Source organism: Halichoerus grypus, chromosome 12 (assembly GCF_964656455.1).
Source record: "Halichoerus grypus chromosome 12, mHalGry1.hap1.1, whole genome shotgun sequence".
In the NCBI taxonomy this organism is placed as follows: Eukaryota; Metazoa; Chordata; class Mammalia; order Carnivora; family Phocidae; genus Halichoerus; species Halichoerus grypus.
In genome coordinates this window covers 45,642,996-45,664,673 of record NC_135723.1, presented here as the reverse complement: position 1 = coordinate 45,664,673, position 21,678 = coordinate 45,642,996, and the positions used below count along the sequence as shown (strand labels likewise).

Genomic DNA, 21,678 nt, shown 5'->3' with positions numbered 1-21,678 from the left:
GAAATGTCTTCTAGTTTCCCATCATTTTTTCAGCTTACAGAGGGCATTCTGAATTCTAATCATAAGCTCCATATTCTTAGCTTGGTATTATTTGTAAACTTAATGAACAGACTTTCAAAGCTATTATCCAGTTATCTCATTCCTCTTATGTTTGGCAAAGTCAAATTAATTATGGGTTATGGGTTTTACTTGCAGTAAAAATAAAATATTTCATTATGCACCATTTTGTACTTCAGTGCATCTTTCATTTTTTAAATAATAAAACTTTTATGGTCTCTCTTTCCCCTGCCGTTCATTAGCTTTGTGTGATCCCATTTGCCTCAATGGTGGTTCCTGTAATAAGCCAAACACTTGCCTCTGTCCAAATGGATTCTTTGGTGCACAGTGTCAGAATGGTAATTATTCTTTCTTTCTTTCTAAATAAAAAGGGAAAGGCATAAACAGAACTCAGAGTAAGCATAAGACAAGTCTCAAAGGGGAAGATGCTATTTTTTTTTCTCTATTTCTTGTGATGTTGCCATTGTGGTCACCAAATGACCAGATCTTGGAAATGTATGTGAGTTATTATGTAAAATATTTGTGTTCATTCAACATATATTCGGCTCCTGACCTTGGCACTTGTCTGCGTAGTTTTGTAGGATCAAGGGATGAACCAAATAAGCAAAGTTCTCTTGCAGTCTGTTGTGTGTAGTGGTGTCATTTCTACGGCCCTCGCAGCAAAAATGTTTGATTAATGGCCAATCTAAGGTCCACTATTATCTTATGATCTTTCAACTTTAGTTTTATTAAACATTTATGAAAAGCTAGCTATGCACAGCACTGTGCAAGGTGATATGGGCACAGAAAGACGCATCATTTCTCCCTTCGTGGCCTGCTATTTTAACATTTTCCCTGGTATAGTAATGCTACAATTTTTTTCAGAATAATGAGCATGTCCTGAGGCTGACAGTGTAGTCATGAATGAATGTCAATAAATGAAATTTAAAATGTATTTTCTACATCTTCATATCTTTGAGTTTATGCAAAATGCAGAGTAGATTTTTAGTAGAAACATGTCAGAACCTGTCATAATTTAATTCCTAAAACGTATACTTTCCTTGCCATGTTATACTTTGATGTGATTTCTTTTATTTGGAGGTTGGCTAGGATTCTTAGGTTGCACTTGAGCTAGAGAAGAAACCGTCGCTGAAGTACTAGCTACACAGGCATAGCAAATGAGTTTTTCTAATTAAGATTTCCTTTAAGGAGCCAGTTTGTGAAATGGGAAGAAGTAAAGACTAAGTTAAGGCAAACCTTGAAAGCCAAGCAACTATGTCTAAACCCGTATTTATGAGCTGTAGGTGTAGTTTTGACCGAGAATGTAAGAGTGAATTAAAAAGCTGATAACTCTCATGCTCCTTGCAGTAGATGCAAGATACAGTGAGAAAACTTCTCCAAAATTTGTATGCCAACCAAATAACCGGGAAAGGAGGAAATCTCTAAATTATTAAGTATTAAACTAAAATTTATCTGTTGAACATATGTCATGTTGGCAGGTTTTGGAGTTAGGTAGCCTCTAAAACTTCTAGCTAGCATGGATTTTGGAATTTACTTAAAGTCTCCAGGGTCAGACTTCCTGACTTTCAGGTTTGAACTAGACAGTTGACGTAAGGAGCAAGTGAGACATAATACTGTAAGTGCATGGCTAGCTACCATAAATAATAGTTTATAATAGTTTATTTAATAATTGGTTTTTTAGGTTTTTTTTTTTTTTTTTTTTTTTGCGGGGGGGAAGGGCAGAAGTAGAGGGAGAGAGAGAATCTTAAGCAGACTCCATGCCCAGTGCAGAGCCCAATGCAGGGCTTGATCTCACGACCTTGAGATCATGACCAGAGATCATGACTCAAATCAAGAGTCAGGCACTTGACCGACTGAGCCCCCCAGGTGCCCCAGTACAGTGGTCTTTAAGACATGCTGCAGAAGATGCAGAAGAAATAATAACATGATCTTTATTATCATTTAGGGAAAAAATAAGATTTAAAATTTCCAGGCAGGTTTGCTTATCATTTTTTTTAAATAAAGGCATTTAATTGTCATTTCTGGAAGAAACATGAAGCAATAAAAATCCTCTCATAAAAGATAATAAATATTAACTTTTGAATTCCATGGAGCAGAATCATATACACAGAAGATACTAGTACAACATAGTCAAGGTTATCCAATAAATAGTCCTAACAAAGCCAAGGAATTACTGTTAAAAGGACTTTTCACTAAGCATTCACAGAAATAAGTGACATACAAAGCTCTGCCTTTATGACCTCAGTAGGTATTCAAAAGTCAACTTAAAATTATTTTCCAAAAATCATGTGACAGATTGTTGAGATTTTTCTAATTTCCACAGGAAGAGATGCATTTCTTATTTTGAGCCAGGGTTTGACTTATTTTCTTGGTTCTGCCCCGATCATTTCACTCTTTACTTCCAAGAACGGTGAAATACAAGATCAGGTTCATAATTTAAGCACTATAATACCAAAGATGCTGTTTGTTATGAACACTTCATCAATACATTTCAAATTGTGCTAATCCACTGGCTGCTTAGAGCTATGAGCATTGGATTTTATGATTTAGAAAGGATGGTTTTAATGACTTGCAGTTGTGATCTTTTATTTTAATAGCACATTTCTCTGCCTTATGGCCTCATAGATAACAAGCACATGAGGCAATATGTAATATATAATAATTGGAGATGTAATATTCACAGATTGATGCCATGTGTTCTTTTAGCTATCTGTCACCCTCCCTGTAAGAATGGTGGCCGCTGCATGAGAAATAATGTGTGCACCTGTCATGAAGGATACACTGGTAGGAGATTCCAAAAAAATAAGACACCACTGAATGTATTCGCCAAGCACAGGTAATGCAAACACATGAAATAGCAAAAGTATTGCTATTTGAGGGCTGTTTAATCCCTTTCCCTGAAGGTATCTGTGATCCCATGTGCATGAATGGAGGAAAATGCATTCGACCAAATGTTTGCTCTTGTCCTTCTGGTTGGAGAGGGAAACGATGCAATACAGGTAAGAGGAACACTCTTAAAATGTTAAAGCCTCATGAGAACATAAAGCAGAATTTACTACAAAGAGCATTTTCCTTGTTTTTGTTGTGTTTTGTCTTTGTTTTTGCTTCTTTGTTCCTATGTTAGGGGATCCCTTTTTGAAAGAGTAAAATGCCAAGGGCTCTAAATTCATTCTTTCAGGTTAGCGGGGAAAGAGGATGTTATGAATTTCCAGTCTGTCCACTAGAATTGCCAGGATAAATGACAAGTCTTTAAGTCCTGTCTCCTTGTCTTAAGTAGAGGGCAGGAGAAGGTGTAAATAATTACTGATTCCTTGACCCCATCTCAGACCAACCAATTCAGAACCTTCTAAGGTGGGGTACCACTGCTTTCAAGTCTGGCTAGGTTTTGAGGTGATAGCAGCTCTCCTCATTCAAATGTTTAATTTTTTTTTTCCTTTTTATAAATTATCATTTAAAAGTACCAGCTATTATAATGTATTGGTCAAAGTGAAAAAATAAGCAACGTAAATGTCCAACAATTGAGGGTAAGTTAAATCCCAACGCATTCGATCAGTGGAATGTTATATAACCATTAAAATCGCCTTATTCAAGAACCAGTAGTGACACTGAAAAATGTTCTTGATAAAATGTTAAGGGAAAAGCTCCTTTAAATCATTAACTTTTAACTGGTTCTCTTTTTTTTTCTTTCGTGAAATTTTTTGTGGTTTATTCATGAGTATTTGACTAGCAAATTAAATTTTTAACTTGTTTATATTTCTGTTTGCAGCTATCTGCTTTCAGAAATGTAAAAACGGTGGTGAATGCATTGCTCCCAGTATATGCCGTTGTCCTACCACATGGGAAGGAGTGCAGTGTCAAATACGTAAGCCTACAAAATTTGTTACTCTGTGTTCTGAACCTGAATCTGTTACAATCATCAAACAAAGTATAGTGTGAGAAGAAATCATAGAAAAAAAACAAATCCCAGCATGCCGACCCATTCAAAAAAAAGGCTTTAGAAATAAAAGAAATCTTATTGTTATACCCATTTAAAAGAAGAAAATATGGGCGCCTGGGTGGCTCAGTTGGTTAAGCAACTGCCTTCAGCTCAGGTCGTGATCCTGGAGTCCCAGGATCGAGTCCCACATCGGGCTCCCTGCTCAGTGGGGAGTCTGCTTCTCCCTCTGACCCTCTCCCCTCTCATGCTCTCTCTCACTCTCTCTCTCAAATAAATAAATAAAATCTTTAAAAAAAAAAAAAAAGAAAATATGGCAAAATATGTTAAAATGTTATGTGACACAGTTAACTCCTAATTATGATCTGTGCGTTGCTTTTGAAGTTCTCTCAGGTGTGCTGAAGAAGGTTTTTAATACACACTTTCAATATTTTTTTCATATTAAGAGAAAAATATGTATCAATCATGAAAATCATAAACTATATTAAAAAGTTTTAAAAACTAAATTGTCCCAGATTCCACCACCTAGAACTAATTCCTATTATGACTTTAATGTGTTAATACATTTCCCTTAGTTTTAGTCATACATATTACATAGATGAGGTCTCAGGGTATTCAGAAAAATCAAATTGTATGTAATTTTGAAATTTATGAAAACTTGAAATAACATGTTAAAATGGTAACAAAGATTAACTCAATGGGAAAAACTAGAAATCCCCCCAAAATATTTACAAATGATCAGTAGTTACATCATTTCAAAACTGGTGATCCAAGTGCTTTGTAAACTGAAAACATACCGTTGCAAAATGATCATGCATTTTTATTAGAAATCCCTGCCCTGTTTTTTGATGTTTTATGAACCACATTTGTTTCCATGTACCAGAGATTCTGCATATAACTCCCATGACTCTTTGACTTTATTAGTAACTGTTATTATAATTTATACATTTTTCATCCTAAGAAAATATTATCAAAGAATTCACTGAGTGCTACTGACTGCTTAAGAAATATCTGCTCAAAAATCAATAATTCTTATTGGAAGTTAGATGTGATAAACTGCTAGAAGAAAGAGCTATCACCCTCAGTTTGGGCTTCTTATTCTAGAGAGAGGTCTAGGTGGACACGAGAGAGAATGAAGAGATGTTAAAAGCACATTAGTGTGGGAAGGTGCCCCAGTGAGTGTGGGTTGAAGTACTCTGCAGCATCACAATATGCTCTCTAATTGTGCACCTTGCAGCACTTCTATGTGAAGTTTTCAAAGTCCCCTTCCTCAAAATGCTTTATTTCCAACTGTCCAGAAATTCTAAATATTGACGTTTTTTTAACAAGATGTCTTATTGCCATCTGCTGGAAAGTCATTGTAACAAATATTCAAATCTATGATGTCTGTGATGTGAAAAGTTCTTCCTTACTGTGGAGCTTTGTGCATTACAACACCTGCCCAACTATACCCAACAACCCTTAATGTTGCACTTATACCAAAGTGAATATTATTCTTGAGTTCACAAGCTTTCCTTATGAGCTATGGAAGTAGATACCTCTCCCATGAAAAATAACTGTATTGTATGTAATTTTATATTATGCTTATTTTCACTCAGTATTACTTAAAGCATTTTCCACATCCTTCAAAACATAATTTTGAATGAAATAGTAAGTTCCATAAAATATATATAACATAATTTTAAATATAACATAATTTAGATAGATAGATAGATAGATAATTCACTTGATTTTTGTCTTTATGTTGAACATTGTAGTCATTTATGTTATTACTCTAACAAGCATTTTCTCTCTGTAAGTAGGTAGTTGGATAGATGATAATATAGGTGGATAGATTAGATAGATAGATGATAGATAAATAGATTGATATTGAGGTATATTGAGATAGATATAGGTATTTTTAAGTTTCCTGAGAAGAGATTTTTTAAGGAAGAAATTGCTTGTTTAAAAATTCTTAGGAAGTTTCTAATACAGTTGTTTCACATTAAACTTCCAATGATAGTATATTAAATTGTCAATTTTTCCGTACACTGGCTGGTACTGAATTGTTTTTTTTAAATGTTTGCTAAATTATCAAAAAGCAAATTATGAATGTTATTTTATGTTACTAATTTGAATCTTCTCTGTAAAGAAAACAAAAACCTATACCGAATGTTTAAAATGTAGCCAATAGAAATTCTGTTTGCTTTTAATAATATCTTTAAAGAATTGTGAAACTGATGTGTTGAATTCTGGCTGTTTTGTTTATTTATGTGTATGAGTATGTGTGTGTGTGCTCTGGCCACACAAGGATGGGAGTGTAGTTGGTCATTCATAAAATCTTACGACTGTTTTATAGTTGAGTTGCTGAATGGCTTCAGACCACCAGAATAGAATATTTCACAAGCATTTGTGTCAAAGGATGGTAATGGTAAAAATTTGTGTATTGCAGCAATTTGCAAACAAAAGTGTCTTTATGGAGGCAGATGTGTATTTCCCAATATGTGCTCTTGTCGCGGTGGATATTCTGGAGTCAAATGTGAAAAGAAAGTACAGGTACTTTAAATTTTAAACAGAAAATAAATATTAGATATGGACATCTGTCTACTCAGATATTCTGCTTAGCAATTGACACCTATCTGTTAATGTTTATTTTTTTCCAAATAAAAAAACATGCAAGGATTTACTGTCTGCCTCTGAAACTAAAAATTTTCGTGTCATGATAGGGTTATCTTAATATTCAAAATTTTGATGTGTACTTAAGGAATTTTAATGTTTAGCTATGACTGTCAAGTGTAATATTCTGTTTCATGGCACTGGAGCTGAAAGAGAACAAATTTCCCCCAATATGAACTTAAGATACCGCTAATTTATATTTTGGTCAAATACTAGATAAAAAGGCTACCTTCACCCCTCCCCCCATTTTTTTTTTTTTAAATCCACCACTTTTAAATCCAGGGCTTCATCGATTTGAGGATGGGTTGTGTGCCACTAAAACCTTGTCTATCCTCATTCTTTTCCCAGACAGTATTTCTTTCTCTTACTTGCTCCTCATTAAAGGCCATTTCAGGGACACCTGGGGGGCTCAGTCGGTTAAGTGTCTGCCTTCGGCTCAGGTCGTGGTCCCAGGGTCCTGGGATCGAGCCCCGCATCAGGCTCTCTGCTCAGTGGGAATCTGCCTCTCCCTCTCCCTCTGCTGCTCCCCCTGCTTATGTGCTCTTTCTCTCTCTCTGACAAATAAATAAATGAAATCTTTAAACAAATAAAATCCATTTCGGGGAAAGCAGTAAAAAAAACCTCTTCATATCATTAGAATTAGGATTTATTTTTATTTAAAAAATCAAGAAAACGAAGGAAAAATAGATGCTTTCTTAGAGTTCCTGATACTGCCCCACACTTACTTAGAAGGCCAGTGCTATAGAAACATCTATTTTATTTTATTTTTTTTAAAGATTTTATTTATTTGAGACAGAGCACAAGCAGGGAGGGAGGGAGAAGCAGACTCCCCGCCGAGCAGGGAGCCCTCCGAGGGACTCGATCCCAGGACCCTGAGATCATGACCTGAGCCGAAGGCAGCTGCCTAAACAACGGAGCCACCCAGGCGCCTCTAGAAACATCTATTTTAAAAGCTTCTATGATCAAATCTGTGCTCATAAGATTAAACTAAATTTTATTTTGTCTCCAATCTTAAATTTCTAAATATCTACAGCCAAGGAATTTTTTTAGTCCTAATTGCTGCATGTACAAGGGTGGTGCTAATGCGGGGGGGCAGCAGAGCTCTTAAAAATTTCCTAATCTGTGTTAGTTTTAACCTAAAAAGCAATTATATGCTATTTAGCACTTCAGAAAGCCCTAGGGTTGTGAATGTCAAAGTATGCTGGAGTGCTGTAATTTGAACAATGTAAGGAGTTTCCTTTCTGAGTGTGATCCTGCACGGTCCGGCTCGGAGGCACGGCGCATGCGCACGTGTGCTTCTCCCTGCCTGCTGTCCAGCCGGGATGCGTGCGGCCTCCGTTTTGGAAACAAAAACAAACAAGCTCATAACTGTACTGTGGTTTGAAAACCAGAAAACAAAAGGTACGGGGTACCTATTGGATCAGCTGTTGTTGAGAACAGTAAATGTAAAAACGTGAATTCCCTGGTTCAAAGGCCACGTGCACGTGTATTATTTTATTTGGAGATTTTTATGGCACAGAAATCCTATGACCTCAAAAGCTTTCAGCTTCACTCTGACATACTAAACTAGGTGACTTCTCTATAACCTTTTTAAAATCTATTTCTTTACTACCTGAATCCTTCGTCAGATCATCTTCATCCCCGCTAATGGTGCGTCTGAGAGGGCATCTGGAGCCATATTAAGGAAGGAAAGAACAGCGGGTCATGGGGAAGGAAAAGGAAAACAAAAAAGAGATTAGCTCAAGGACCCCATGTCCTGCTTTCCTATAACCTGCTCTTCTAAATTCTTGACTTTAATTCTCACTTGAGCTTTATTATGTTGCTCATTGGTACCATTGCTTCATTTGTTTTTTATATTTCTTTGGCTCCAAAACAGAGGGTAAAAATAAATTTCTTTTTAATTAGGAAACAAACAAACTACCATTTATGAGCATTCATAGAACCCTTCCTGACTCTTCCCTGTACCCTTGCTGCCTACCTTCCTGGCCCTTCTTCCAGCATCCTGAGGTAGTGGAGGGAAAAGAAATGGAAGATAGTGATTGAGTTGCCAGAATTTCAATCAAAACAACAGAACGAGAATTACTAGCTAGAAACAAAGGACACAAAGGGGAAATTGGGCAGAGGAGGTGCTAAAGAGGGGTGGGTTTATGAAAGGCTTCCAGAGGCTTCCGAAATTGTTGCCCAGCTCCAATAGGTACATTTAGCATGGGCCCTGCCACTTGCTCACTCTATGACCTTCAGCAAGGTATTGAACCCCTCTGAGCCTCAGTTTCTCCATCTGTACTGTGGTGCTGATAACACCTAATCACAGGGTTGTTAAAGGACTAAATATGTCATCACAAGTGGCTGGTATGTAAAAGACACTGTGTAAGTTGGTGAGTTGGTTATTGGTTATTATATTGAACAGAAGAATAGACATGGAGAAGGAAAAGGATGAGGAAAGAGACTGGAAAGAAACGTTGCCATGCACTGAAAACAGTCTTTTCCTGAAAAGTATCAGGAAAAAAAATGTACTGGGTTTTATTGAGCATGGTTGTTTCTTGAATGTAACCTTTGGTCAAGATGGAGTCATGTAGTCTCCAAGCTCTATTTAGTCACAACTGTTTTGATATGTATGTATTTATTTATTTATTAAGATTTTTTTTTATTTGACACAGAGAGAGACACAGCGAGAGAGGGAACACAAGCAGGGGGAGTGGGAGAGGGAGAAGCAGGCTTCCCGCCGAGCAGAGAGCCCGATGCGGGGCTCGATCCCAGGACCCTGGGACCATGACCTGAGCCAAAGGCAGACGCTCAACAACTGAGCCACCCAGGCGCCCCGTTTTGATATTTAAATATGATCTGGATTAGATATCAGTTTTATGAAAGCAGTACTTAGTCTCCAGTGGCAAACAGAACCAAGAGCTTTCTGTATCATGCCAGAGAGAAGGAGGTGGAAATAATGAGCAAGGGTTAAACAGTTTTCTAATATTCATTGAAACTTGATTTCCCTCTTCCTACTACAGACAAAACGCCATTAATATCAAGTATGTGAATCACAAGCCTGTCTGAAGAATGAAATTTTTATTCAGAAAAAGTTGAAGATAACTACTTGAAGTTTATTTGAACATAATTTTAAAAATTATTTTAAAGACTGAAGAAACTAATAACATATAGAATGGTCTTACCTGTCATTGTTAGAGAAAACCAAAGAAGAAATTCAGGTAATCTGAATTGCCTTTGAAATGTGATTTGATATTTACACATTGAGATGATGTATCTGATATTGGAGACATTCACATTATATAATAAACTGAGTATTTCCCAGTTCTTACTGTGATGGTGTCTTTATCATCGGGGATCAGTTAGCATAACAGAAGCCATTTGATGTATCCAGATATAAAGTGTTATGCAGAATTAGGAACTCTCAGGACTCTTGGAAGAGCTGGGGGGGAGGGTGAGGAGAGAGGGGGAGGTAGAGGTCAGGAAAGCAGCGGCTGAAGGTCAGAGAGGTAGGTATTGAAGATGTTAGCCTAAAGCACCAAGCAGATGCTTTTCAGCTTTCTTGGAGCTGCTGCAATACTTGAGAATCTTTAAAAACTCCACCAACTTCTCAAGCAAAGCGGGTCATTATAAAAAATTTGTTGGAAGGCCACTGTGAATCTTTTATCTATCCAAATATCTAGCTGCAAACACCTTTGAAAAAATAATGACTTCCCATTTCTATCTTCTGTCTCTCTGGAAAGCTTTTGTCATCAGCAAAGTCTAACCCAGAACCACACAGAAAAGGGGATTCTAGAAAATGTAGCTCTAGCCTTACACAAAAGTGACAGTGGTACCAAGGAGATAATAGTAAGCTAACAGAAGACATACCCTGCATCTTATTGCTTTGGACTATATTCCGGAGACTAAAGCTGTCATTTTTCCATGATAAAAACACCATATTTAATTTTGCCTGTTTTTCCCTTCCAGTCTTTCTATTGCTCTGACCTGTACATTTCTGGACAAGGTGGAAGAAATAATGAAATTTTGGTCTTAGAAGACTTACTTGGTCACTGGGCTGATATGTAAAAAGAGCATGAGGATGTGGGTTTCATTTTTCCATTCTTTTGGTATCTTGATCTATTTTGGTGTAGAAGCAAGAGAGAAACTACCACAAATCAAATCCTTCTACAAATACCAAAAGAGAAGTGAATGCTAAATAAAAGCAAAATGTAATGGCATTAATTGTTGGGGAAGTGGGTAACGTCAACAGGTATATACATATAATTGAAAGATTGGTCTCGGAGATAAAAATAAATATAGGTTATCTACAGTTATAAATCTTTCCTCTCCTATCTCATATTTGACCTCAAACTGTCTTTTTCAGAAAATATCTTAATTTTTTAAAGACTTTTATTTTTATTTATTTACGAGAGAGAGAGAGAGAGAGAGAGAGAAGCAGACTCCCTGCTGAGCAGAGAGCCAGATATGGGGCTCAATCCCAGGACCCGGAGATCATGACCTGAGCCTAAGGCAGATGCTTAACCAACTGAGCCACCCAGGTACCCCCAGAAAATATTTTAATTTGAACATATCTATTTTAAATCATACAAGTTCACAAAACTCATTTTGTTCTTTTAAGTCTAAATACTCAACATTCCTTTTTTTTTTTTTTTTTTTTTTAAAGATTTTATTTATTTATTTGAGAGAGAGAGAATGAGAGAGAGCGAGCACATGAGAGGGGGGAGGGTCAGAGGGAGAAGCAGACTCCCCGCCGAGCAGGGAGCCCGATGCGGGACTCGATCCAGGGACTCCAGGATCATGACCTGAGCCGAAGGCAGTCGCTTAACCAACTGAGCCACCCAGGCGCCCAATACTCAACATTCCTAAGCCATGTTTAAAATATCAGATAAAGTAAGACATTATTAGAATAAAATTATGCTAACTTTGAAAAGAATCTTGTAAGTAACAGCATTCAGTGTCAGAATTAAAGAAATTTTCATTTATTTCATATTTACTGAAAGGTAGTTTTAAAGAATTATTTAAGAAAACACAATGTTTCACTGTGTTTTATTTTGTTACCAAAAGTACAGATACATAAATCAAAATAAACCTTTGACAATTAGTGTGTGCAATTTTTACGCTCTTATAAAAATATAAGTCCTAGAAAGAAAAAAGCACTCTAGATAAAAATGCATACTTTTTAAAAGTTAATAATTAGAATTGAAATTCCTACAAAAATAGGTGAAATAAAAATAGATATAATTTTAATATTCATTTCTTTGCCACCTTTGCTCAGTATACAACATAACAACCAATAGCCTTATTAAATTAATTTTCAATGTATGTTTTTTATGGTTAAAAAGTTATAATTCCTCAAGGATTTATTCTGAAATGTCTAAACCAACACTTTAAATCTTTCATAAATATTTTCTAGATCCACACCAAGAACCCCAAGCTACAATTAAAATATTAATCAGTAGACTGTCCATTTATAATAGATTTAATGGGCCTGTACATGCTAATAATGAAGAAATGCTATGGTTTACAGATTTTATATAAAAGCACTCCTTACGAAAGCTAATGATTCATGCAAATGAAAGTAATGTTTAGGAAATATAATGTGAGTTTAGAAAAGCAAGTAATTTGATAAATTTATGGAGAAGAAATTTAATTTTTTCTTACTTCTTGATATTTTCACATTTATTGACTTTAAAATGTATTGTCCAGAATCCATTTGGTTAATACTTTGAAGATAATGAGTGTTTGAGAACTTAAGCAAAAGTCCTTTAAAATGTGTACCTTTCAATGTTTACCTTATAAATCATTTTCCAAAAAGAATTCAGATTATAGACCTTGTTTAATATTCTTGGCTATTTTGTGTTTATTCATGTTAACATTTAAATGAAATGTTTGCATTGTCCAATATTCTGATCCTTTCTTTGACCCTCTATTTAAAATACAAACTTCTCTAAACTTTAAAATATCCCTACTAGCCCTTATTCTAAAATATTAAAGTATCATAATCTTTTTGATAGAATTAGAAATATATCTTATTTTTCATATTCATTCAGAAATTATAGAACTTATCCAAATTGCAACATACATAATAAAACTTTAAATTTCAGGTTAGAACTATTTGGAAATATTTGGAGCCTATACTGGAACATGTATATATATTATATATATTTTATAAGTATCATTATAACTATGTAATTGTTTTTATTTTATTTTATTTTTTTTTAATTTTTTTTTTTTTTTTTTTTTTTATTTGCGAGAGAGAGAATGAGAGACAGAGAGCATGAGAGGGAGGAGGGTCAGAGGGAGAAGCAGACTCCCTGCTGAGCAGGGAGCCCGATGTGGGACTCGATCCCGGGACTCCAGGATCATGACCTGAGCCGAAGGCAGTCGCCCAACCAACTGAGCCACCCAGGTGCCCACTATGTAATTGTTTTTAAAGTATTTATGTGCTAGAGCTTAAACCACATTTATTTAGTTAAATGAATATAATATTTTCTTTCCTTTATGCCACTTAATTATTCATTCCTTATGATATGCATGCCACTTATTTCTAAAATGAGATGAAGTGACCTAAATATTAAACATGTTAAGTGGGGAAAAAAAACAATAAATACAGAAAACCTGAGAAAGGAAATACTGTATTGTATCTACAATGTTATAATACATAAATAAGCAAATAATAGGCAGTTATAAGATTGTATTTTTTTAGGGGCGCCTGGGTGGCTCAGTCGTTAAGCATCTGCCTTCGGCTCAGGTCATGGTCCCAGGGTCCTGGGATCGAGCCCTGCATCGGGCTCTCTGCTCCGCGGGAGGCCTGCTTCTCCCTCTCCCACTCCCCCCTGCTTGTGTTCCCTCTCTCGCTGTGTCTGTCTCTGTCAAATAAATAAAAAATCTTTAAAAAAAAAAAAAAGATTGTATTTTTTAAAAAAGAGGACTAACCATGTGTTCATATAAAGCTTAGTAGATGATCTAAGTGGAATGTATTAATTATTCTTATATAAGAGACTTTGAATAGCCCTGTAGCTGATATTTTCTCACTTGCTGTTTGCAAATGATACCAAAAACAACTCAATTCTTGTTTATAGAAATAGAAAAGCCTGATATTCTTAAGATTTTTTGTCTTCAACACATTTTCCTCATCTGATGAAGTGGATGAAATGGTGTATTTGTAAACAGCAGTAAAATGCAGTTGTGCTGAAATTACTAATATTTAACATTCAATAAGAAACATCTTACAAAGCCTTTTCCTAGATACCTTCCATCTTTCATAGAACTCGGTCCTTAACCCTGAAAATGGGCACAAAAATTGAGCCTGTTGATGACTTTGTCAGTTTTTCCCCCCAGTTTTCAATTTGCCTCCCAAGGACCTCCTCATACAACTCTTCATTGATGTTGAAAACGATGGACAGCATAGTTGACCCGCATCCTCTAATTATCTGTTCACAATGGCCTGGACTGCTCCGGAGTTTGCTGGGGACAAGTATCCCTGTTGTTGAAGAGTGGGTAACTGTCCTCAGTTTCCTTCATTTTCTACCTTGTCTCACTTTGGTGAATACTGCCTCCCTTCTCTAAGGTACGAACCATCAAGTTGAAGTTTTAAGTTTGAACTCAGTGAAAATGGTGACTTAGTAAAAAAGGATATAGAGAAATCTCACAGAGCTCAAAGGCAAGATGTGAAGTTGGGCTTAATGAGAACCGAAAACAATCAAGAAAATAGACCCACTCTATTCTCTTACTGCGTAGATCTACTGCATAGATATCTCCTCTTGGCTTTTCTGTAAATCTCTATTCTCTCTACTCATTGATCCACCTCAGGATCCAACAAGGCCACACCAAATCTACATGGCAATCTTTCAGTTCCCATAGCAGCCACCCATTGGCTAGAAAACAGTCATTTAGTTCAAAAGTCTAGAGCGAGAAAAACCTTAGAAGGTAATGAAGAGTCAGAGGGTGGGCTTGAGCCAGTGTCCATCCCTGGGCAATCAGCCATGATCACAGCCAGAAGAGTCATATGGATGGAGCTGCCTGTGTTTAGGCTATGAGGAAGTTCACATTCTGAGGTGGGCATATAACACTTCTGAATAGAGGAAGATCCCAGTGTGCCGTCGTTTTCAGAGTTTGACTTTTGTGATGCTGAAATTAACTGAGGTAGATAATTAGGCCAGAATAGGCCCCTATTCTTGAGAAATTACGGTAATTGAAGGCAGAAAATTGTTGTCAAGGGAAGTTTTTTATATTTGGGTTTTTTAATTAATTAATTAATTAATTTAAAGATTTATTTATTTTAGACAGAGAGAGAGAGTGCGCTTGTGTGCTCACAAGTGGGGGAAGGAGCAGAAGGAGAGAATCTCCAGCAGACTCCCCACTGAGGAGGGATTCCCTAAACGGGACTCAATCTCATGACCCTGAGATCATGATCTGTGCCAAAACCAAGAGTTGGATGCTTTTTTTTTTTTTTTTTAAAGATTTTATTTATTTGACAGAGAGAAACACAGTGAGAGAGGGAACACAAGCAAGGGGAGTGGGAGAGAGAGAAGCAGGCTTCCCGCCGAGCAGGGAGCCGGATGCGGGGCTCGATCCCAGGACCCTGGGACCATGACCTGAGCCGAAGGCAGACGCTTAACTGACTGAGCCACCCAGGCGCCCCCAAGAGTTGGATGCTTAAGTGACTGAGCCACCTAGGTGCCCCTGGGTTTTTTAAAATTTGTGTATTTGAGGCAGGTAAACTAAAGCCTGTGAGAATAAATGTCTGTTAAAGGACAGTACTACATAGGATACTATCTCCAGTCAACATCCATTTGCTTTTCATAAGTTATTCAGTAGTGTACTATGAGAATCAGAAGTGTTTTCTTAATTTAAAGTAGATCAATTATGTGATTATCAAATTGTCAGGCTACATTGAAAGAAAAAAAACTAAAGTATATTGAACACCACACTAGGGATTTTAACTAATATTAATTATTTAGACCTCACAAAATTATTGAGAGAAGGAGATTCATCCCCATTTTGCAGGTGAAGGTCCTAAAGGCCAGAAAAGTCCAGTTGTTTAATATCCTGCTGCTTATGTATTGCAGTGATTGTGTTCGAATGCATATCTATCTGAAACCAAAGCCTATTATTTAACTGCATTGTATCACTTATTAAAAAAAGAAAAAAGGCCAGGAATTTTCAATGGCTTTTAATGGCTCAAGACCACTTGATAATTTCAGTAAGGATTCCTCTTGGGTATCTCTTCCCCCATATCTTTTTGATCCACAGTATGCACTGATAAAGAAAACTATGCATGTTAAAATAAGAGGTTTTAATTTATTCACTTATCCAGCAAAAATATTTTTGAAAGGAACACATTTCAAGAAGACTTTCTGAATTAGTAGCCTGTTTTATTTTAGCTGTGGAATATGCATTCGTGTCTAGAAAGGTGTCTGATAAGGAAGAGCGCCCTGCAGAGATAGGACTAAAGACAGGAGGGCAACAGGACATGGGGCAGTGACTTTAGAGTCGGGGGTGCCTGAGTTTAATTCAGCCCCAAATCCTTCCCAGTGATGTGGACTTGCACAGAGAACTTCACCTCCTTCTATATTTAATTCCTTTCTTTGTAAGATGGGGTAAATAATATTTATTTCACGGGATTATTGGGTAATTTTAAATCGAAAATGAGATTATTAGAAATGACTTTTCACAGTGACTGCCATCTAATAAATGCCAAATACATGGGTTTTTTTAATGAATATTTATCATCAATATTATTGACAATATTATTTGTTATTAATATTTATTATTTAAATTTATTATTTCTGTTGCTGAAAATAAATCCGCGCGACCAGCTGAAGAAAGGATGACAGGCAGACTCCCGCTTGGGTTTTAGGTTTTCCAATGATTACTGTATATTGATGTTTCTTGTTCCCTGATTAAAGAATGTACGTTTAAAAAAGCATTGATTAAACAGTATGTGAGTCGAAAACAAGATAAAATAAGTGAATGTAAATTTTAAATCAAGTCTGGCATACGATTAGTAAGAACAAGACTAAAAAGTCTTAAAAGCACCTGGCACAGAATGACTACAGTTCGTGAGCCGCATGCGTGCCAGGCTGGGTTGTGAGTGTTACGGGGCTTCGGCTGATTGCGCCTCCTGCCTCATCTGTGAGGAGGTGCTCTGCGTAGTCCCGCAGCATCGAGCCTCTGCGGGCCCTACGCCCTTTTGTCTTCCCGGCCCCTTCCTCCACCTACAAATATTTAAAATGATACTCTACAGGTGGGTTGGTAAAAAGGCCACTGTATTAATATTACATTTTAAAACTTTTTTTTTTTTGAGCTAAAACGTCCCCCTCCCCACCCCCCCGCCGATTTTAAAAGAAATGAAAACATTTTCTTGAGCCTTTCAAAGTGCTGTGGACCCTGGTCACGGCGCGTCCTGTGCCTGATCAGGAACGGGGCCGCCTCCCGGCGCAGCGTGCGGCGCACCACGGTACATCGCGGTTCTTCTGAAGGAGCCACTGTGCCTGCTCTGAGAGAAGAAAAGAAAGGCAAGACAAACTAGATGGCATTTCGCTTTGCATCTTTATCTTAAGGACCGCCTTCTTCATTGGAGAAACAGTCTTAACCGCCGCTGGAAAGCTTTTGTAAAACTTCCGACTGCCGACTTTTGCCTGCAGGTGGTGCTAGATCCTCAGTTCCCAGGTAACACGCCAGAAATGCAAAAGGACCACTTTAGTCACAGAGCGTATGAAATATTTAATGCAAGCAGGACATTCTTCAAAATTAAAATTCTTCATTAAGACAGTATCCGCCTTTCCTGCGAGCCTAGATGGCTTCATCTCACCTGGTGAGTAATCAATAACAACAGCCACTCGCCTGAGCATGGTGAACAATTCATTCAAGGATGAGGTGATTTACTCAATTTATACTAGATTAAAATTGTTGTGAGTAGTATTAGTGTAAGCAGAAAAACCTTTTGATCTTCATATATACACTGAACTTGGAAAATTCTAGCAATTTAAAATAGCCAGCAGTTTTCAAGTATTTCAAAATTATACCTTATTTTCCCTGTCGTTAACAAATAATCCTAAGTCAGTATGTAGCACACCCTGAGAGAGAGAGAGAGAAAAAAAAATCTTTGTAAAGGACGCTTTCCTGAATGTGCTCCTTCTTGGCACCATCATTTTGTCTGAAGTAAGTAGGGTCCCCCCAGCTACATGTCTTGTATGTGACAACACCTGAGGAATCTTTGACTGGAGACACTAGGAACTTGAGAAAAGTAATAAGACTTACTGGATACAAATATTATAGTGAGAATGATCCCAATTTATTTTATTTTTCAATTCCCTCAGATAGACATGACAGACAGATACACAGATCAAAATATAAAGAGTGGCTTCTGATATCAGACTTCAGTCTTCCTCACCATGGACTTGGTGGTAATCCTTGTTAATGTGGCCAAGAAATACTGTTAATTCTAATTTAGATTCTCATTCTAGGGATCTAGGGATCTTCATCTGCATTTCCTTCACTGCTTTGGCTCAGTACTGCCTAAGTTATGATGTTCCTTTCTTGGTTAAGGGCTCTGATTACAAATCAAAGGAAATTCTTAGGATTTGCTTATTCCATGGCCCCAAGTTGTGCTTTTATTATTTTTATTTATTTATTTTTATTTACTTTTTAAAAGATTTATTTATTTATTTATTTTAGAGAGAGAGAGTGCTCATGGGGTTGTATGTGAGTTGAGAGTTGGGGGCAGAAGGAGAGCGAGATGAAGAGAGAGAATCTCAAGCAGACTCTCTGCTGAGTGCAGAGCTTAATGGAGGGCTCAGTCCCATGACCCTGAGATCATGACCTGAACCAAAATCAAGAGTGGGACACTTAACCGACTGAGACACCCAGGCACCCCATCAAGTTGTGTTTTTAGCTACCAAGACCTGTCACTCATTTCTAGGGAAGACCCTGATGCTGCCTTGATGTTGGTTAATGCAGATGGCAGTCGTAGGGTGCCTCATCCCCCTATTCTGCTTTTTGCCATCTCAGCATTCTTTGTGGATGCGTTCTCGCTGATGACTGACAATTTCTGAGGACTGTAAAAGTGGACAGGATTTTTCTTTTAATTATTTCAAATCCCTTCTGGTGGTAATTGTCAATTTTTTCTTTGGAATTGACCTGAATTCTGTCTCCCCATATCAAAGAGTCAAGCCATATCCAGTGTAATGTCATAAAGACAGCCTGCTGCAGCATTATAAATGAAATAAATAAAGCATTAGCGATGATATGTATAGTCTGACCACTTCATTTCCTACACAGTGGACTACATAGAAGAGAAGAATGGTTCAATCCAGGAAAGAAAAAAATCACAAGGCACCAACAGAGCTTGGTGAAAAATGTGGGTACCTTTACAGAGAAAATGCATCATGTCTTACGAGTCACAGACAGATACTTTGAAAAAATATTTTAGTTTCATTTGTCTCCCCATAAAAGAAGAAATAGCTATAGGAAATGGAAATTTTCATTACCAGAACATAAAGCCTGAATTGCTCATTTTGAGGGTTTGGCATATGGCTGTGTGCCTGGCTCTGCAGAGCAAGAGTGGGATTTTTCTAGAGCCATATGGTTGAATCAAGAAGGGCAACGGGCTAGAGCGGACAGAAGGCAGTTTACAGTTAATGATAAAGTCCTGATTCTAAAAAGCTTCCAACATTAGATTCACATTAAAAAGGAGGAGGCTGCCGAGGAATACATTGTTTTTTTTTCACCTGAAATGAGAGAAAAAAGATTACAAAAGAACACTACCTGTGAGCTCTGTTTAGATGACCCAACCTTACCTATCACTGTTAAGCCAAGCAATTAAGAGAAAATTCCTATTTGTAATTGTTTTGAACACCATAACAGTCTTCTAAGTGAGTAAATATTGAGTTCAGCTAAAACAAAAAACTCCTTTACCAACCCAGACAGGCAGGCCGATTACAGGCCCTATTACTAAGCACCAGTGAGAGAACTTGCTAGAAAGAGTGAATTGGTAGGCTCCGCACCCCTTAGGGAATCCTAAAAAGACAAGTGTGGTTGAAACCAAAATGAATAATCAGTTTGTAACTTCTGATAGAATACTCATGAGGAAAATATACATGTGAGATTTTAACTAATGAGGCTCCAAGCTCTTTGTAAAAGCCACATTGCAATTAATTAAGATGATCACTACTCATTATTTTTTAAAAAGCAAAGTAAGTTCCTTATTATAGGCATAAAACTGTCAGAAGTGCTACCATATGATAGTTTTTAAGCTAGATAAAATATTTAAGACTAGCTTTATTATTTTTAAGCTGTTCATCTGAGTTGAAATTGGCATACAATTATGAATACTTTAGCTAATATGTAATAATAATTGAATGAACAAATGAAAATTAAAATCAAAATCTGTAACCTTTCTTGAGGCCCAAACTTAAAGAATTATCACATCTACTATTAAGAGTAGTGCTATGAACTGGGAACTGTCAGTGAAAATTTTATGAGATATGTCCATTTAAGGGAGCACATGGAGATTTAAAATAATAACCTCTGATATGTTACTCTTCTGATAATTATTAGGGCAATAATTCCACTGCCAAAAATGTTTATTGTGGCACAGTTTCCAACATGAAAACATAAAAATAAATAATATTTTAAGTGACTATCAATAGGAAAAAAGCTAAATTACTATATACTCATCTATAGAATTTCTATACACCCAATAAAACAATGATTCATGCAGCACTATATCTTATATCTTGTAAAGATGGCTATGTTATAGCAAATGAAAAAGGCGAGGAGGCAAATTTCCAGGCAAAATGTATATGTTTGCATATGTGTAAAAACGTGTATATTTTTAATAGCATAGAAAATTTCTAAAAAGACAAATATCAAATGTTTAAAACTGGATGTGTCAGGGAAGTGGGATTAGGAGCTGAAGAGTAATGTAGGTAGATTTTACTTATTTCATATATCTTTGTACTGCTTAAAATTTTTATAGTGATCTTATTTTTGCAATTTATATTTTTGCAGAATCTCCAATTAGCCCCAAACAATGCAGCTTTCTTGAAATGCCAATTAAGAGACCTTCAGAATAGTAGGAATTGAAAATCAAAGAACCAATGCATAGTTTTCTTTAACTGGAAAAGGTAAATAAAAATTACTTAAAAATTTAACATGTTCTTTGTATAAAATTTTAGCCATGGTACTTATACTCTTTTCAGAGAAAAGATTTTGCTAATTCATTATTGCATACGCATTTAACTTGGAAACCATTGTGTTTAAATTAGGGAGAATGGTTTACCGTCCCCTGAGTATTATCATAAGATTAAAATTAATTGCTCAGAATTTTCATATGAGGCCAAACTGGGCAGGTAATCAGTCACAGGCTAATGTTATTAGCTTGATTCATGTTATCAAACTGTATTTCTAATACTATCAGGCAAGGGGGTGGGCAGGAGAGAAATACGCTACATATGAATATGATGAAACCAAGTTCTTTTGTTTGCATTACTTCTAATATTTAGAGGTCATATTCACAGCTAATTCAAGTAAAGAGCTCACATTTGCCTAAATTTATGGGAGAAAATACACCACAAAATGTTTTATACTTACAAGTTGTAGAGTGCCTATTATGTAAAAATTTTGGAACCTTTAAAGGAATGACTTAATGATACTTTAAAATGAATTAATGAACATTTTACTTAGAATTAAAATGCTCTATTCATTTTATATTTATATATATAGTATGGGACAGACAGAGATGAAGCAACCGTCCCAAAGACATAAATCAAATGAAATGCAATGGCTAATTTTCAGTAGAAACTAAAGAGGTCAGTTTTGAATAGGTAGAGATTTGTTTTGTTTCAGAAGAGGACCAGTACCTTTCTTTTTGGGGGGAAAAAAAAAAAGTGGTATTTTATGCATGCAAAAGAAAATAGTACTGTATCTCTAAAGTTCTAAAACATACCAGAATGGACACCCACCATTCAGTCATCCAGTCCAGAAATATGCAGTGTCAATATGATTGCACCTACTTCTATACTCCTCTTCTGACTTCCTCC

General features: G+C 36.4%; 1 protein-coding gene across 1 annotated transcript in view; it reads left to right on the top strand.

Annotated features, from left to right (window-relative positions):
• Positions 1 to 20,712, top strand: part of VWDE (von Willebrand factor D and EGF domains) — an 85,701-nt gene extending 64,989 nt beyond the window's left edge. Inside the window, 8 exon segments of the mRNA XM_078059876.1 lie at positions 300 to 395; positions 2,764 to 2,859; positions 2,961 to 3,056; positions 3,824 to 3,919; positions 6,423 to 6,526; positions 17,013 to 17,093; positions 17,197 to 17,305; positions 20,648 to 20,712. Of these exon segments, the coding sequence (XP_077916002.1) occupies positions 300 to 395; positions 2,764 to 2,859; positions 2,961 to 3,056; positions 3,824 to 3,919; positions 6,423 to 6,526; positions 17,013 to 17,093; positions 17,197 to 17,305; positions 20,648 to 20,712 (743 nt within the window).
• Positions 20,713 to 21,678: the final 966 nt, after the last annotated feature.